The 13540-nt window shown below is 33.8% G+C and overlaps 2 protein-coding genes across 4 annotated transcripts; both read left to right on the forward strand.

Annotated features, from left to right (window-relative positions):
- Positions 1 to 2898: 2898 nt before the first annotated feature.
- Positions 2899 to 4684, forward strand: LOC121750159. Of its 2 annotated transcripts, XM_042144638.1 has the most exons (6): positions 2899 to 3162; positions 3251 to 3327; positions 3484 to 3536; positions 3628 to 4026; positions 4112 to 4262; positions 4400 to 4684. In XM_042144638.1, exons 1-6 carry the CDS (start codon positions 3018 to 3020, stop codon positions 4550 to 4552), a joined length of 978 nt encoding a protein of 325 aa, XP_042000572.1. In that variant the 5' UTR covers positions 2899 to 3017; the 3' UTR covers positions 4553 to 4684. The 2 variants fall into 2 exon arrangements, with proteins under 2 accessions (XP_042000572.1, XP_042000571.1); XM_042144637.1 differs by having other exon boundaries at positions 3251 to 3536.
- Positions 4685 to 8681: 3997 nt separating this feature from the next.
- On the forward strand, positions 8682 to 12701 carry LOC121750796 (ATP synthase subunit O, mitochondrial-like). 2 transcript variants are annotated; one of them, XM_042145408.1, is made up of 6 exons: positions 8684 to 8892; positions 9325 to 9375; positions 10442 to 10685; positions 11369 to 11481; positions 12059 to 12145; positions 12244 to 12701. In XM_042145408.1, the coding sequence occupies exons 1-6, from the start codon at positions 8791 to 8793 to the stop codon at positions 12370 to 12372; spliced, it is 726 nt and encodes a 241-aa protein (XP_042001342.1). In that variant the 5' UTR covers positions 8684 to 8790; the 3' UTR covers positions 12373 to 12701. The 2 variants fall into 2 exon arrangements, with proteins under 2 accessions (XP_042001343.1, XP_042001342.1); XM_042145409.1 differs by lacking the exon at positions 9325 to 9375 and having other exon boundaries at positions 8682 to 8892.
- Positions 12702 to 13540: the final 839 nt, after the last annotated feature.

Raw genomic sequence — 13540 nt, forward strand, 5'->3', positions numbered from 1 at the left:
TGGAAAGGGATGTACACTATTGGTTTCAAGGCCAAGAATCTCACGATTATCCTTGAAGCGGTAGCTGATTACCGACTGTGGATTTGACATGCCTATTTTGGAGTAGCCGAGTCTAACAACGACATCAACGTCCTCCAGTTGTCGCCCCTTTTCAACGAGCAGTGCATGAGCGTTGGTCCGACCGTCAACTTCGTCGCCAACGGCAACAGCACAATATGGGCTATTATTTGGCGGATGGGATATACCCTATGTGGCCCGTCTTTGTGAAGAGTATCAGATGCTCAGCAGATGAAAATAAGATATATTTTGCGGGTCGCCAGGAGGAAGCGCGCAAAGATGTGGAAGCGCGCAAATATGTGGCCCTGTACTTTTTTATTATTTAATGGAATTTTTTCCCTATTTGTGTCGAAATTTTAATTCCGTAAATTGTTTATTTCCGAAAATTGTTTAATTTGTGAATTTGTGGTTTTTTTAATTGTGGGAAGTCCTTCGGGAAGTCCTTGGGGATGTCCGCCACTGTGCAGTGGGAAGTCCTTATGACGTGACAGTGCAGTGGGAAATCCTTATAACGTGACAGGAGGTGTTTTTGGGAATTCCGCCGGGAATTTCGCGCCACTGATGATGCTCTAAGTACGATATTTAAAAAATTAAAATTTTAAAATTAAGTGAAAAATAAATAAATAAAGAGATTATATTAGTAAAGAGAATGAATTTTTCTGTCAAAAATATGTTTCAGTTAATTTAGAATATTGCAATACATAATTCGATTCAGCCAACTTCTCAAATGACTTGCGAAAGAGTGAGTAATTTTATATAAGAGTCGGCTCATTTGAAGTGTTCTACATATAAAGTTTTCAGCTGATGATATTGTTTTTAAATTTTTAATCCATAATAATTTTAAATAGTGAATCAAATAGGTATGTGATTTTATATGTCAATTTTAACATTTGGATATTGTAAATTATTTAATCATGAGGTCATTAGTTATCCAATCATACATGTGGGATGTCAATCGTTCCAACCAATGTGGATTGGATTAATCCGTAAGGGTTGTCAGGCTATCTGGGGCCATTCAAGTTATAATGTTTTAGGGTTGTAAAATTTCAATCGTAATCCAATTTTTTTGAGTTTTTGATTAATCCGCTAGGGCGAATCGATCTAAATTTTTTTTATAATTTTTTCAATTAATATATTCTTATTGATAATTTTAATACTAAATGAATTCACATACCAATGAGTAATGAGTGTTATTTCAACACAAAATTTATAACTATGTCATAGTGTTATGGAAACACGTTTTATATATATAATTATCAATTTTTATTTTTGTATACAGATGTTTTAAAGATAACTAGATAAGTATATAAGTTTAATAATAATAAAAAAAAATTGAGTATAGCTATCAAATAATAGATCAAAATATATTTTTAAATACATTAACCAAGTAAAAAATATACGTAAAAAGTAATGAAATGTGTCGATGAATCAATGATCACTAGGAAGTATATCATGCACTAAAGCATATTAGTTAATGATTCAATGCGATCAAGTGACAGAGGAAAGTGGAATTAAGTAATTATGTTATGTGTGTGTTCATCATCAATTTTTTTTTATATATATAAAGTAAGCTACGTCTACATGATGGAGGAAGGTTTTATTTAATTGTGTGGGTTTTAAATAATGGGGCCTTATAAGGACAAAAAATTCTATTTAAGTAAATTTGTATCATGTTACATCATTTCTCTACACCTAGATAGATGGGAGTTCTTGTTTACTTTTATTTTGTGTTATGTAATTAGCGCCCACGAATATATTTTTCCATTAATCTGGCTTGTGCTTTCATTATTTTTTCTTTTTCCAAATGAAGGAAGAATGGGAGTATATGTGATATATCTGAAAGGGTTTGGTTTATTTTGTTGAAGTTTTAGAGTATTACGAAAAACAGAAGCAGAAAATTGTTATAAATTATAATCATAGTTTAATTAAACACAATTCATAAAAAAAAAACGCCATGAATAACATGAGGTCTATTAGTCCATCTAGTGTGGGTAGGGAGTAAAGTTGGGCTTTAATTTGGGTATTTTGACTTGTACTAGCCGGCCCAATTCACTCCAAGATGGACCTGAGGCAGCCCAACACCGCTCAATCAGAAATTAGAGTTGTTGAAATGGGCCGTCTTGTACCCGGAAAGCCCACCATTTTTATACGGGTGGGTCAATTGCCTATAAAATTACAAACTTTGGTCAAATTCTGATTCATCAACCTCCTTTCAAAAACGTCTTAATTGTCCAATGACAACTTCTTTTAGGGCAAATTTGATGCTAAAATGGTGCACACGTATAAAGTTTTGGTAGTGTCAATGAATAGTGACGTAAATGTGTATTAATAGACGACATGAATGACTAATCAATGTTGTCTTGGGCCTAAGAATTTTTAAAATAGAATATATTTGGTCAAATGAGAATATTTAAAACTTCGTGATTTGTCATTCAAATTTGTACATGTACGTGATAAATTAGAATTTGATTATATTTCATGATATTATATGCAATTAACAATTTTTATTATCACTATACATCTAGCCTCTAGGTGTATCATTAATTGTCTTCTTTTTAATTGTTTAAGCCTATGAAAATACATAATAAATCAATTTTGTCAAATGTCAAATGCTAGATTATTAGGATGGGTCAATTTTAGCAACAACTTTTACATAACAGTAAGTCATATAAACCCAGTTTAGAAAGGCACTAATTAATTTGCAGAATAAAGCTCCCTTCCTCCTGTGGTAAAAACGTAAAATTAAATGTGAAAAAACTCCAACGGTCGAAAACGAATTAATTAGCGTAAAATTATAAATAATGCCGCGGACCCCACACTAACGGTCTGCTATCTCAGCTCTGTTTCCCCCTCTCTCTAAAAAAAGGTGTTGATCGATAATCACTCTGCAATTTGGAATCCCCACTCTCGCCGCTGACATACAATTTCGTTGCCGATCGATTAACTCATACTACAATTGAATGGAGGTAGCAATTATCGATTGGAAAACCATCGATTCGAGAGCAGTGATCGACGATTTGTATGAACACATCAATGCTCCAAAATGGGTAGATTTAACCGCCCAGGATGATCCCGTTGATGATGAAGCCTGGTTCTGCCGCCCAGGTAATTAACACACTTGCTTTTTTCGACAATCGAATTTTCCTTGGGGCTTTTGGTTGAGATTTTTCGTTTTGTTTCTTGATTCGATTAGACTGCGATCACCCTAAGAAAGTTGAAGACTTCTTCAATCAGAACGACAGGACTCCTCTCTCCAATTCCAAAGCCAAGGTTTTGTTTATATTTATCAAGGAATTCAATCTCGATTTTGTTTTTTTTTTTAATTTGGTTTTGAATTCTATTGCAAGAAGTGCATATTTCCCCCAAAAATTAGGGTTGATATTGCCATTACTTCATAATATAGTGTTTCAATTTGTCGCAACACAGTTTCAAAGATCAGCTAGTGTTTCCGATATTCCTGCTTATCAACGAGGCAACAGGTATACTACACAAATTCCAGTTCAAGCCTGCAAATTTGAATCTCTTATGCAGTTATGCATATCTACTCACTAGCTCAATTCACATATGCAGAGATGCAACGCTGAAGAGGAGAGGGACGAATCAACCTTTCGGATTAGCAGCCGAAAATGCTGAGAATCAAGATCCTAATTTCTCGACCCCCGTGCAATACAAGGCTTGGTTTGGAAAGGCCGCAACCAAGTCAAGCGCTAACAGGAAAGAAGATAGCTATGCTAACGAGGGGGCACCGAAGCTGAGAAGCACTTTGTCTGCAAGGAATCTGTTCTCAGGCACGGATTTGCTGAGTAAAGTTTCCGAGTTCTGCAATGAGCTGAAGAAGTTGACTACGAGGGCTCAAGACAAGGAGAGTGATGAGAATCACGCAGAAGAAAGGATTATGAGCGAAAGAGAGAAGGAGAGGAAGCCGTTGCTGGAGACGGGAAGTTCCAAGGGGAGGCTGAGAAGGAAGAAGTGAGTTTCGTGACAGTAGGAATTGGTAGAAATGGTTGATTTTAAGAGCTTTCTAGCTTATGTGAAGTTGAATTTGTTCGTACAGGAGAAATGAAGATGGAGAGAACACCCCGATGACTGTGGACGTGAACAGAATCAAACAACTTGACGCCGAGGGCAAGCTGCCAATCCGCACTTGTCCCCCCACTCCACAGTGCTTTTCCGCAACGCCCAAGCCTCTCCGGCCCAGGCTTATGGTATGTGTGCAGTATCCATAAATCTTTCATCACAGGTTAAACCAAATCCCATTCACAAGAATCAAGGGATTTCTTTATCTTCAAATGTTTGGTAGATTCACAAGTTATGCTAACTAAATACTGATTGGATGAAATAGGAGAGAGGAGTTTTGAAGGAGGTGAAGCAGATGGAGAAGGAAGTAATGAAGAGCAGCAACCATGGAGGAGGAGGAGGAGGAGAGGTTTCTGAGAAAGAAGTAAGATCTTTGGATGTTTTCTGGTTCCTAAAACCTTGCACTCTATCAAGCTGATACACACAACAAATATTCAAAAATAATCACAATTTTTTCATTCTTTCCATTTTTTAAACATTTACTATATTGTAATCCTTCTTGACCAAAATTAGCATTTCTTTATATAAAAGTTGAATTTGCTTTTATGGAGATAGAAAAACTCTACTGCAGTGTGATTTTTTCCAGCTTCCTCTCTCTAAATATGATCGATCATAAAAACATGAACGAAACAACATTCATGATTCCTCAGATCATCGCATCAAATATGATTACATACTATATGATAGCAGCAAAAAATATATACAAAAGCGAGAAACACAAAATGAAATTGAAAAATTGGTCGAAAATATATTATATTATTCCCCTAAACAGCGCTTTATAAAAAACGAGACATCCAATCCTAAGAGAATGTTGAGCTAATTAGTGTCGCAGAGGAGGCAATTGAGGAGGCCTCGATAAGCATACCTTAAACGAGGGTAGAATCTACGAGAACTGAATCTGGTCTCTCTCCAAATCTCATCAACTGTCTCTAAAAATCGGCTCAGATTTCTGATCGGAGAGATGTAGAGAGTCAACGGCACGGCGGAGAAGGCCACCGCGAAGAACAATTGCAGCATCTTTTCACGAAGCAAGCTTTTTATCTGATGGTGATGATGAGAGATTTTTCAGTGATTGAATTTTTGTTTGGAATGGAATTTGGAATTGAGGGGAAATTTTGGTTTATGTGGGGTTTGCGGTGTGTGTGTGTGTGTGTGTGTTTTTTTAGTGTCGAGAATTCTACACTTGTCCAAATCGCGCAAGGTCACGAGGACCCAGTTTTTTTGCTATGAAATCTTGTCCCCTTTTCTCGAATATTGTGGGTATACATTAATTATACCAATTCTGGCTTCATCTACTTTATTCGATTTCTATATCTATGTACATTTGATGTTATTCAATTAAAGTTAAAATAACTGGTAAAAAATTATTTACCTTATGAAAATTTGCAGTATTATTATTATTATCATAGCATATGAAATATTCTTATATACTCATTCATAAAAATAATTTATATGTAACGGGGATTGATGTGATGCATTTGTTCAATTTTTACATATCATATGTGATTTTTTTAGGGTAATACTTATCAGCATTTGTGGAGCTTGAGAGAGGAAAACTAATTTGTTAAAATGTTTTCATTTTTAGAATCATTTCATTTGAGGCTTGAAATCATTTTTTTAAAAAAACAATCATTTGGAAAACATCATCTCATTTGAAACTCGAAACGCTAAAACTCAAAGGCTGACTTTTATGCATAATCTCATTTGAAACTTGGTATACAAAAATTAACTTCTAAGCATTATCTCGTCTAAAATTTGATAGATCAAATTTTACTTGAGAGCAAATTCTTTGTTGGTTGTAGTTGAAAACGCTTTAATTAATTTTTCATATCTGAATTTGATGGACCACAACATTTGGGTGTCATTCTGTCAAAAGCTTGAAAGCCATAATTGATATTTGTAAACATGATCTTATTTGGAACTTAAGAGCATAACTGAATCTCGAGCGTCGTCTAAAAATTGAAAGAACAAAGTAAGTTTTGGCCATTATTTGTACCCTAAAAGACCTAAAATGAGTTATTAAGATCTTGTATAGAGCTAAATAGACTACCTATGACTTAATTATAAGCACCATCAAAATGTAGCTTGAAATACTAAAATTGATTTGTGAGCATCGCCCGAAGTACCATCCTCTTTGGTGTTAGTATATAGTATTGTATTTAAATTAATGGAAAAATTGCTATAGAAATCACAAAATTTGATATAGTTTGAGCTTGTCCCACAATTTAAAATCGATAAGAAAAAGTATAAAGTTTAGATATGTTTAATGTACTATTGTTGCTATGTTTCAATCGAAATGTTTTTTTTTGAATAAATGATATTAAACTCACTGAGAATGATATCCACATATAATTTCACGTAAGTTATACAAGATAAATTTTTACAAAAAAAGATATTATATAACAAATATGAACAAACCCAAATTTTATGATAATTTTTTTTATCTAATTTGCCTTATATGCTCTTCTATATTCGAAGCAAGTCATATGAACCATGAGAGACATTATATGTGGCAGTAATTGAAACCAAGAACTCCACAAAGTCTAGGCTCTAGACTAATTTATTACTTGGGGCACAAACTAAATAAAGTTAGTTTGTCTGTCAAAGTATTTAAATAAGGGGTCCACCCAAATAAACAAAGATTTGGATATAAATAGAGCCACAATTATTGATTAGGTGTTTAATAGTGAACCAATATCTATATTCCATAAGTGGACCAATATCTGTGTCAGTTTTTAAGATAAAATAATATTAAAATATAATTTAGGATTGAATTGTAAGATTATTTTAATTATAGGGGTTAGCTATGACTAATTATCTCATGATTATCTATTTAAAATTGAGTTGTGTGATTGAACCTCATAAACCAAATACGCTATAAATTTAATCCCGGATACAATCTTACAAACCGAACACCCCTAGATGATCTCATGTATATTATTTTAATATACATGATCTAAGGGGGTGTTCGGTTGGCAAGATTAAATCTCGTTATTAAATATGTACTATCATGTTTGGTTCATAAGATTGAACCCTTCAACTTAATCCTAGATGGATAGTCTCGTGATAATTAGTCATAACATCCCCCTCCAACTAAAATAATCTCACAACTTAATTCTAGATGAATAGTCTCATGATATTAGTCACGACAACCGAACGCTACCTTACGATATGATTGTAGTCCTAGATGGACGTGTCCACCCAAATAAATTGAGAAGGTTATTGTAGAATATTGTTGACCGATTAGCCCAAACCAGAAATAGCCCTAGCCCAGTTACACTGGCCCAAAACACAAGTGAATTTGCTTGATTAGTTATAAATTTCCTTATTATTTTGTTGTCAAGCTTTATTAATTTGCTCGATTATTTTGATGTTTTTTTTAATATGTTTTAGCTTTCTTGGCACCTAATAAAAAAGACCTAACTTGGACAATTGAAAGAACATAGATATTTATGTTAAATACTATGTATCAAATCATTATCATTAGTAGAAATATTAAATCATGGTGATAGAATATTTGGTGATAAAATTCAATGATAACCCATTTTTATAGTAGTGACGTGATACTTATGTGAGTCTCACTTTGATACAGTATTTAAAATACTAATAAGTTAACAGTGAGACTATATTATCGAACTATTGTATGTCACATCATCCTAGATAACATTTTATATTTTTTATATGAATTATCGATGTTTGTTATGAAACACATTTAGATAACAAAAGACATTATGTTACAAAATTTTATTCGTTATACTCTCTCTCTCTCTTAAAATATGTACTATATGTATTATTTTTATTTTAATCTGTTTTTAAAATTATGAACTTTTTCTTAAGAAATTTCTTTTTTTCTTCTAATAAGATAAGATTCAATTTCCATTAACAATATTTCAGTTAACTTTTTTATATTATTTTTTTTACTTTATCAATTACGCATTAAAATTTATGTCTTTATAAAAATTTATATTTTTACTGGGGGGATGGGTAGTATAAAAATTCATACTCCTATCTAATATACTAGTGGTAGTGGAGTTCAAAAATGAAAATTAAGGACTGCTCATAATATTAATAGCTTAAATCATAGTATTAATAAGTAAATGATTACTCTCAGTTACAATTATATAGCTTGGCTGAATTTTTTACAAGAATTAAAAAAAAAAACATGCCCACATTTAATTTAATGACTAGTTAATGCAAAGGTATCAATTAAAGAATTAAATATTAACACAGAAAAAAAAGAATTAAAATTTACTTATATAACAACAAGTTGATATATTTGAGACCTCCAAAAAAGAAAAAAAATGATTATAATAAGGATGGAGGAACTAGTATCTCATTATAAAAAACATGGTATACCTTTTTTTAATACCAACCAATTTGTCTAATTATATATTTGGAATAATTTTTTTTTATTTGTTGTATTTTTTACTCAACATAATATGCTGCGGTATAAATAGAAGATCGAAATTATAAGTTGAGGGACACGTGGCAACTATTAACCTAGGTAGCACCTAAATCCCATACATCTGGTGTGAGAGGGTCCTGTTTACCCTTCCTCCCCTTTGAAGGCGCAGTGTTTAAGCGAAAACTCATCTCAATACGCACATTCACCAAAATTAAATCAGCAAAAACAAATTCACAAAACTCGCTACGGCAATGGCAGGGCGATTTAGATCTGGTCTTCCTCTCCTCCGCCGAGCTCTCGCCGCTGGTAACTTCTCCTCCGCCCAGAGATCCGTCGTTTGCCCTACAATCGAGGTATACTTACGGATCTTCGATTTTCTATTTTCATCTTATGTTCTCAGAGATGCTTATCAATGGATTCCGTTTCGTTGTTTGTCCTTCTATTATTTAACGCATTTCGGGAAGTCTCCGCGGAGGAATTAAATTTTTTTCAGCATTTTTCAAATTTGATTATTTTTTCTTATTCCATTCAATTGATGATTTTGTTGATATTTTTTATGGATTGCTATATGCTGTTGTTTGTTCCACGCATGGAAATGTGGCAGACCATCAAAATCTTAGCCTTTTTATAACTACAGTGTGGCCATTGTTTTACCAAGTTGCAAATGCCCAAAACACACACACACCGCTACAGGATGGCTTTTCCTTTTTTTTATTATACTATTACAGTATATATGTGAAAACATGGAATAATTTTAAGCTGTTATTATATGTAATGTATTTCAGCACGCAAAGAGCTATGCTACCGCCGCTCCTGCAAAAGAAAAGAAGGTCAAGGTAATTGTCATTCCATTTTGCATGTAAATTGAGGTTAGAATTGTTTGGTGGATGTAAATCATGAATGACTTGTTTGAAAAGGCCTGCTAGCCATGCTCTTCTAGTTTCATTTGAAATGTTTTAATTTTCCAAACCAGGCTTAAGCCTAATATTCTAAAGTGCTGCTCTATACATAGACAAATTTATTGCTGGCATTTTTAGAGTTTCTTGCATGAGAACTCCTCTATGTTGTTATTTATGACAACTATGTCCTTACCCTTGTTTTATGAAATGCTTTTGTTTTTTGGAATCACAATTTGCTCAGCGGAACAGTACAAAATTAATGTCTATGCTTATGTTCGCCCATTCAGTATGTGCATATATTGGACCAGTTCCCTGGGGTGCTTCGGAGTTTTTAGCTGTATCAGCTGTTCCTAAAAAGTTGTGTTATAGTGGAACAATGCTGGCATAAATTGTGATTTGCTTCTGATTTGATAACTAGTAGTAGTAGTTATACCTGCTCCATTCTTTTATTTTCTTTACTTCCCAAAGTTCTTGAAGTTATCCATTTCTTAGAATTTCTGTTTTATGCATATAGTTGAGTATCTGATCAATTGACAGATTAGGATAATGTGTCCTATCATCTGTAGTATGCACTTGATACCTTGAAGAACAGAAAATGTTCTTATATTGTTTGTGTCATCCTATCAAAGCTAAATCTTTTCCGCTGCGTGGCTTTATATGGATGCACAAGTTGGGGCTTCTAGGATATATGTTCATTGTAGATACTTTTTGATTTGCTTCATTTTGGTGTTTCATTGAGCTGATTGTGGAATTTAGATTCACAGTTCAATGTCTTGCCAATATAGCTACTACTTGTACAGTTTTTTGGAATATGGTTATATGAACCTTGTACTTATAAATTGTGACTGGTCAAATTATGATCTATGTTATGCCAAGTTGTTATGCTCTCTGGTTGGAACAAACAATTAACTTTCTGTAATTTTGCTAATGGAAAAGATCTTATTCTAATGCTGTGTGGGGCATTGTAATATCTTGTTTTAGATGTTGATCGATTTCATTTTAGGTGCCTGTGACAATGTTTGGGGTGTCTGGAAACTATGCTTCAGCTTTGTATATCGCAGCAGTCAAAGCCAATGCACTGGACAAGGTTGAATCTGAGCTTCTTTCCCTAATTGAGGCTTCAAAGAAAAGCCCTACATTTTCTCAATTCATGAGGGATCTATCAGTTGATGCGGATACAAGAAAGAAGGCTATTACTGATATTTGCGACCAAGCTAAATTTTCAGAAGTCACAAAGAACTTCTTGGGTTAGTGTCAAAATGTGAAGTTTTCTTATTTTATATTTGATGATGATTTTTTTTGCAAGTTGATCTCATTAGAGAGGACTCATATGACACCTTGATTTGAACTAGGATGTGGTTGATTGTTTGTTTGGGTCTTGTGGATTTAAGAACATAAGATAAGAGTTAATAAGTCATTTTGTACTGCCATTGGAGTATCGTATGTTTGAAGGAAAATGAGCTCTGTCATGATGGTAGATGATGAAGTTTTTGGGGAATGGAAGGCAAAAAGTCTATTATAAAGTAACAATTGCCAGGTGCTGAAGTTTTAATATAAAATTCAGTTGGGGGTTGGGTGTTCAGAGTAGGTGACATTGTCAGGGTTCAATCAGTAAAAAGAATGACAAGAAATTGTTTTGGGAGAAGAATGGGATGCCCTTGAATCCATGCAATCATTTATCATTGTACTTGAGATTATATAAAGAGGCACTTCTGTGTTTTTTGAACATTCCTCCTCATGAAGTAAGAAAGAGATTGTGGAGGGTGTATTTCATAGTGTCAACATAAATTTCATTAGGTTGTTTCTTCATGGATATTGTATTATTGTTTGATTATTTTTTATAGCAGGCTGCATTCACTTTCTTGAATACACACATTGATGATTGGAATATTATATACTAATCTTACATGGCATATTCTGTCGTCTTTAGTTATCGTTGCTGAAGGCGGAAGGCTGGGATGTCTAGAACGTATGGCTCAGAGATTCTCTGAGCTGACCATGGCACATCGAGGGGAAGTTAAAGCAACAGTGACAACTGTGATTGTAAGTTTGTAATTTTGATATTAAATTATTAACTCCTTAAGTTTGCATTAGAGAGAAGAAAATAACAAACAAATCATAGTATGTGATCCACGTGTTTGTTTATAAAAGTGATTTTTGGGTACTTATTAGGCAGGAATATATATTACTCCTATATATTTTCTAAATTAGTCTACTTACCTTGTCCACGCAAAAGTACAACTTAAATTAATTTCCTTCAGGCGGAGTTGGTAACAGATCATGCCATCCGCCCCTTCACTATCTCACTATTATGTACAGGATTGATTTATCGTCGCCAATTAATAAATATCATTATAGAAGTATATAAATAGGCCCTCATATCTGTGGAAGTAACTGCACACGCCTGATTTTTTGGTTTTAAATTTGTTACTTCTCAGTAGTAGTGTTTGTATCAACTTATAAAACTTTTGAAAGTCTATCTGAAAATTCCACGCCTAAGTTTACTTTGTATCCTGTCTAGTCTAGTCGAGGATCATTATTAGCATAGCCTTGTTCACCAGTGACTTCACTAGTGGTTTATTCCTCTTTCAACTGAGTACTCTACCAATTCTGTGTTCAGGCTCTACCCCCAGAGGAGGAGAAAGAATTGAAAGAAACATTGCAGTACATGCTTGGACAAGGCAAGAAAGTTAAGGTTGAACAGAAGGTAAATTGTTGTTTTCTTAAAAAAAACTACCGCTCTTCTAAAATTTAACCAAGCGACTTGACTGTTTGATGTATTTGATTTTGCTTATTCCCCTGCAGATTGATCCTAGTATTCTCGGTGGTCTTGTTGTCGAGTTCTCACAGAAGGTTTTTGACATGTCTATAAGGACTAGGGCCGCCCAGATGGAGCGCTTCCTGCGTCAACCTTTGAGCTCGGATGGTAACTAAATTGATAAGACCAGACCTTAAGGCACACATCTTTTCTGGTTATTTCTCATCATTTTGCACTAAGAAGTCGTCTAAAACCAGTTTGTTTTGGTTGTGAGGGGCAAGATGCCCCTTCTTTTATGTTCTCACTGGCATCATGCAAATAAAAGCTACTCGTCTTTGTTGTTAGAGCCCATACCCGTACCAACCCTGACTATTGAATGATAAAGTCCCTTGTATTTGTTTTTGGAACAAGGAAAGTGTTATTCTGCTCTTCTGAGTATGCTATTTCGACAAGCCGTTTTTACTTGTTATATTTGATAATTGAGATGTGTATTGTTATTGATGAAGTTTGGTGTGAGTAGGAGTCTAGCAGTTGAAAGTTCCTTCTGTATTAACATTGATACATTTTGACGATTTTCGGGTATTGGTACTTTGACATTTTTAGTCGAGTAACTGCGGGTACTCACTCGTATTCCCAGCCCTAAATTATCATTCACATTTTAAAGTACATATCATATATGCCTTCTATTCGGCGTATATTTGTAATAAACCATCCCCATAGCCCTAAGCCCCTAACTTAGTCCCATTGCTCTATTTATGTGATAATAATAAATTGAAATAACTCAAATTTTGTAACAATAATAGTGTCTCTTTTATAACGTGTTAATAATTCATCTACTCATCTAATAAGCACAACGGAGAAACACACCTGTACATGAATATAAAATCTAAATTTATAATCAAATTGTAGGTTGAGCATGTAAAACACAACGAAATTAAATCTTAATGTAGCTTCTTTCCTCGATAGATCGAATCCTACAGGTTGAATTTACTACTGTTGAAGTACACATGCATGTACTACCGGTACAACTGCTCTACAGATGAAAGCTAAGAAATCTTCTGTAAAACTTTACGTATTCTATTTATGTGATTTTTTATTCTCTGTTTTATATTTATTATGTTCTTCACAATGAAGAATATAAATAAATAATAAGTCGATGAATAGTCAAGAGTAATTGAAAAGTCACCTGGGCTCTAGGACTGTTGGGCTCATGAATTAATATAATTCTGGTCCAACTATAATTATTCAATTCATATTAGTCTAATTCTAACTCATTTCTATCATTAAGTATTATAGTGTATAGGGTTGTCTGTGGTGGGTGTTGATGAACTATTCAATGACGGA

Source organism: Salvia splendens, chromosome 10 (genome assembly GCF_004379255.2).
Source record: "Salvia splendens isolate huo1 chromosome 10, SspV2, whole genome shotgun sequence".
NCBI classification, from domain to species: domain Eukaryota; kingdom Viridiplantae; phylum Streptophyta; class Magnoliopsida; order Lamiales; family Lamiaceae; genus Salvia; species Salvia splendens.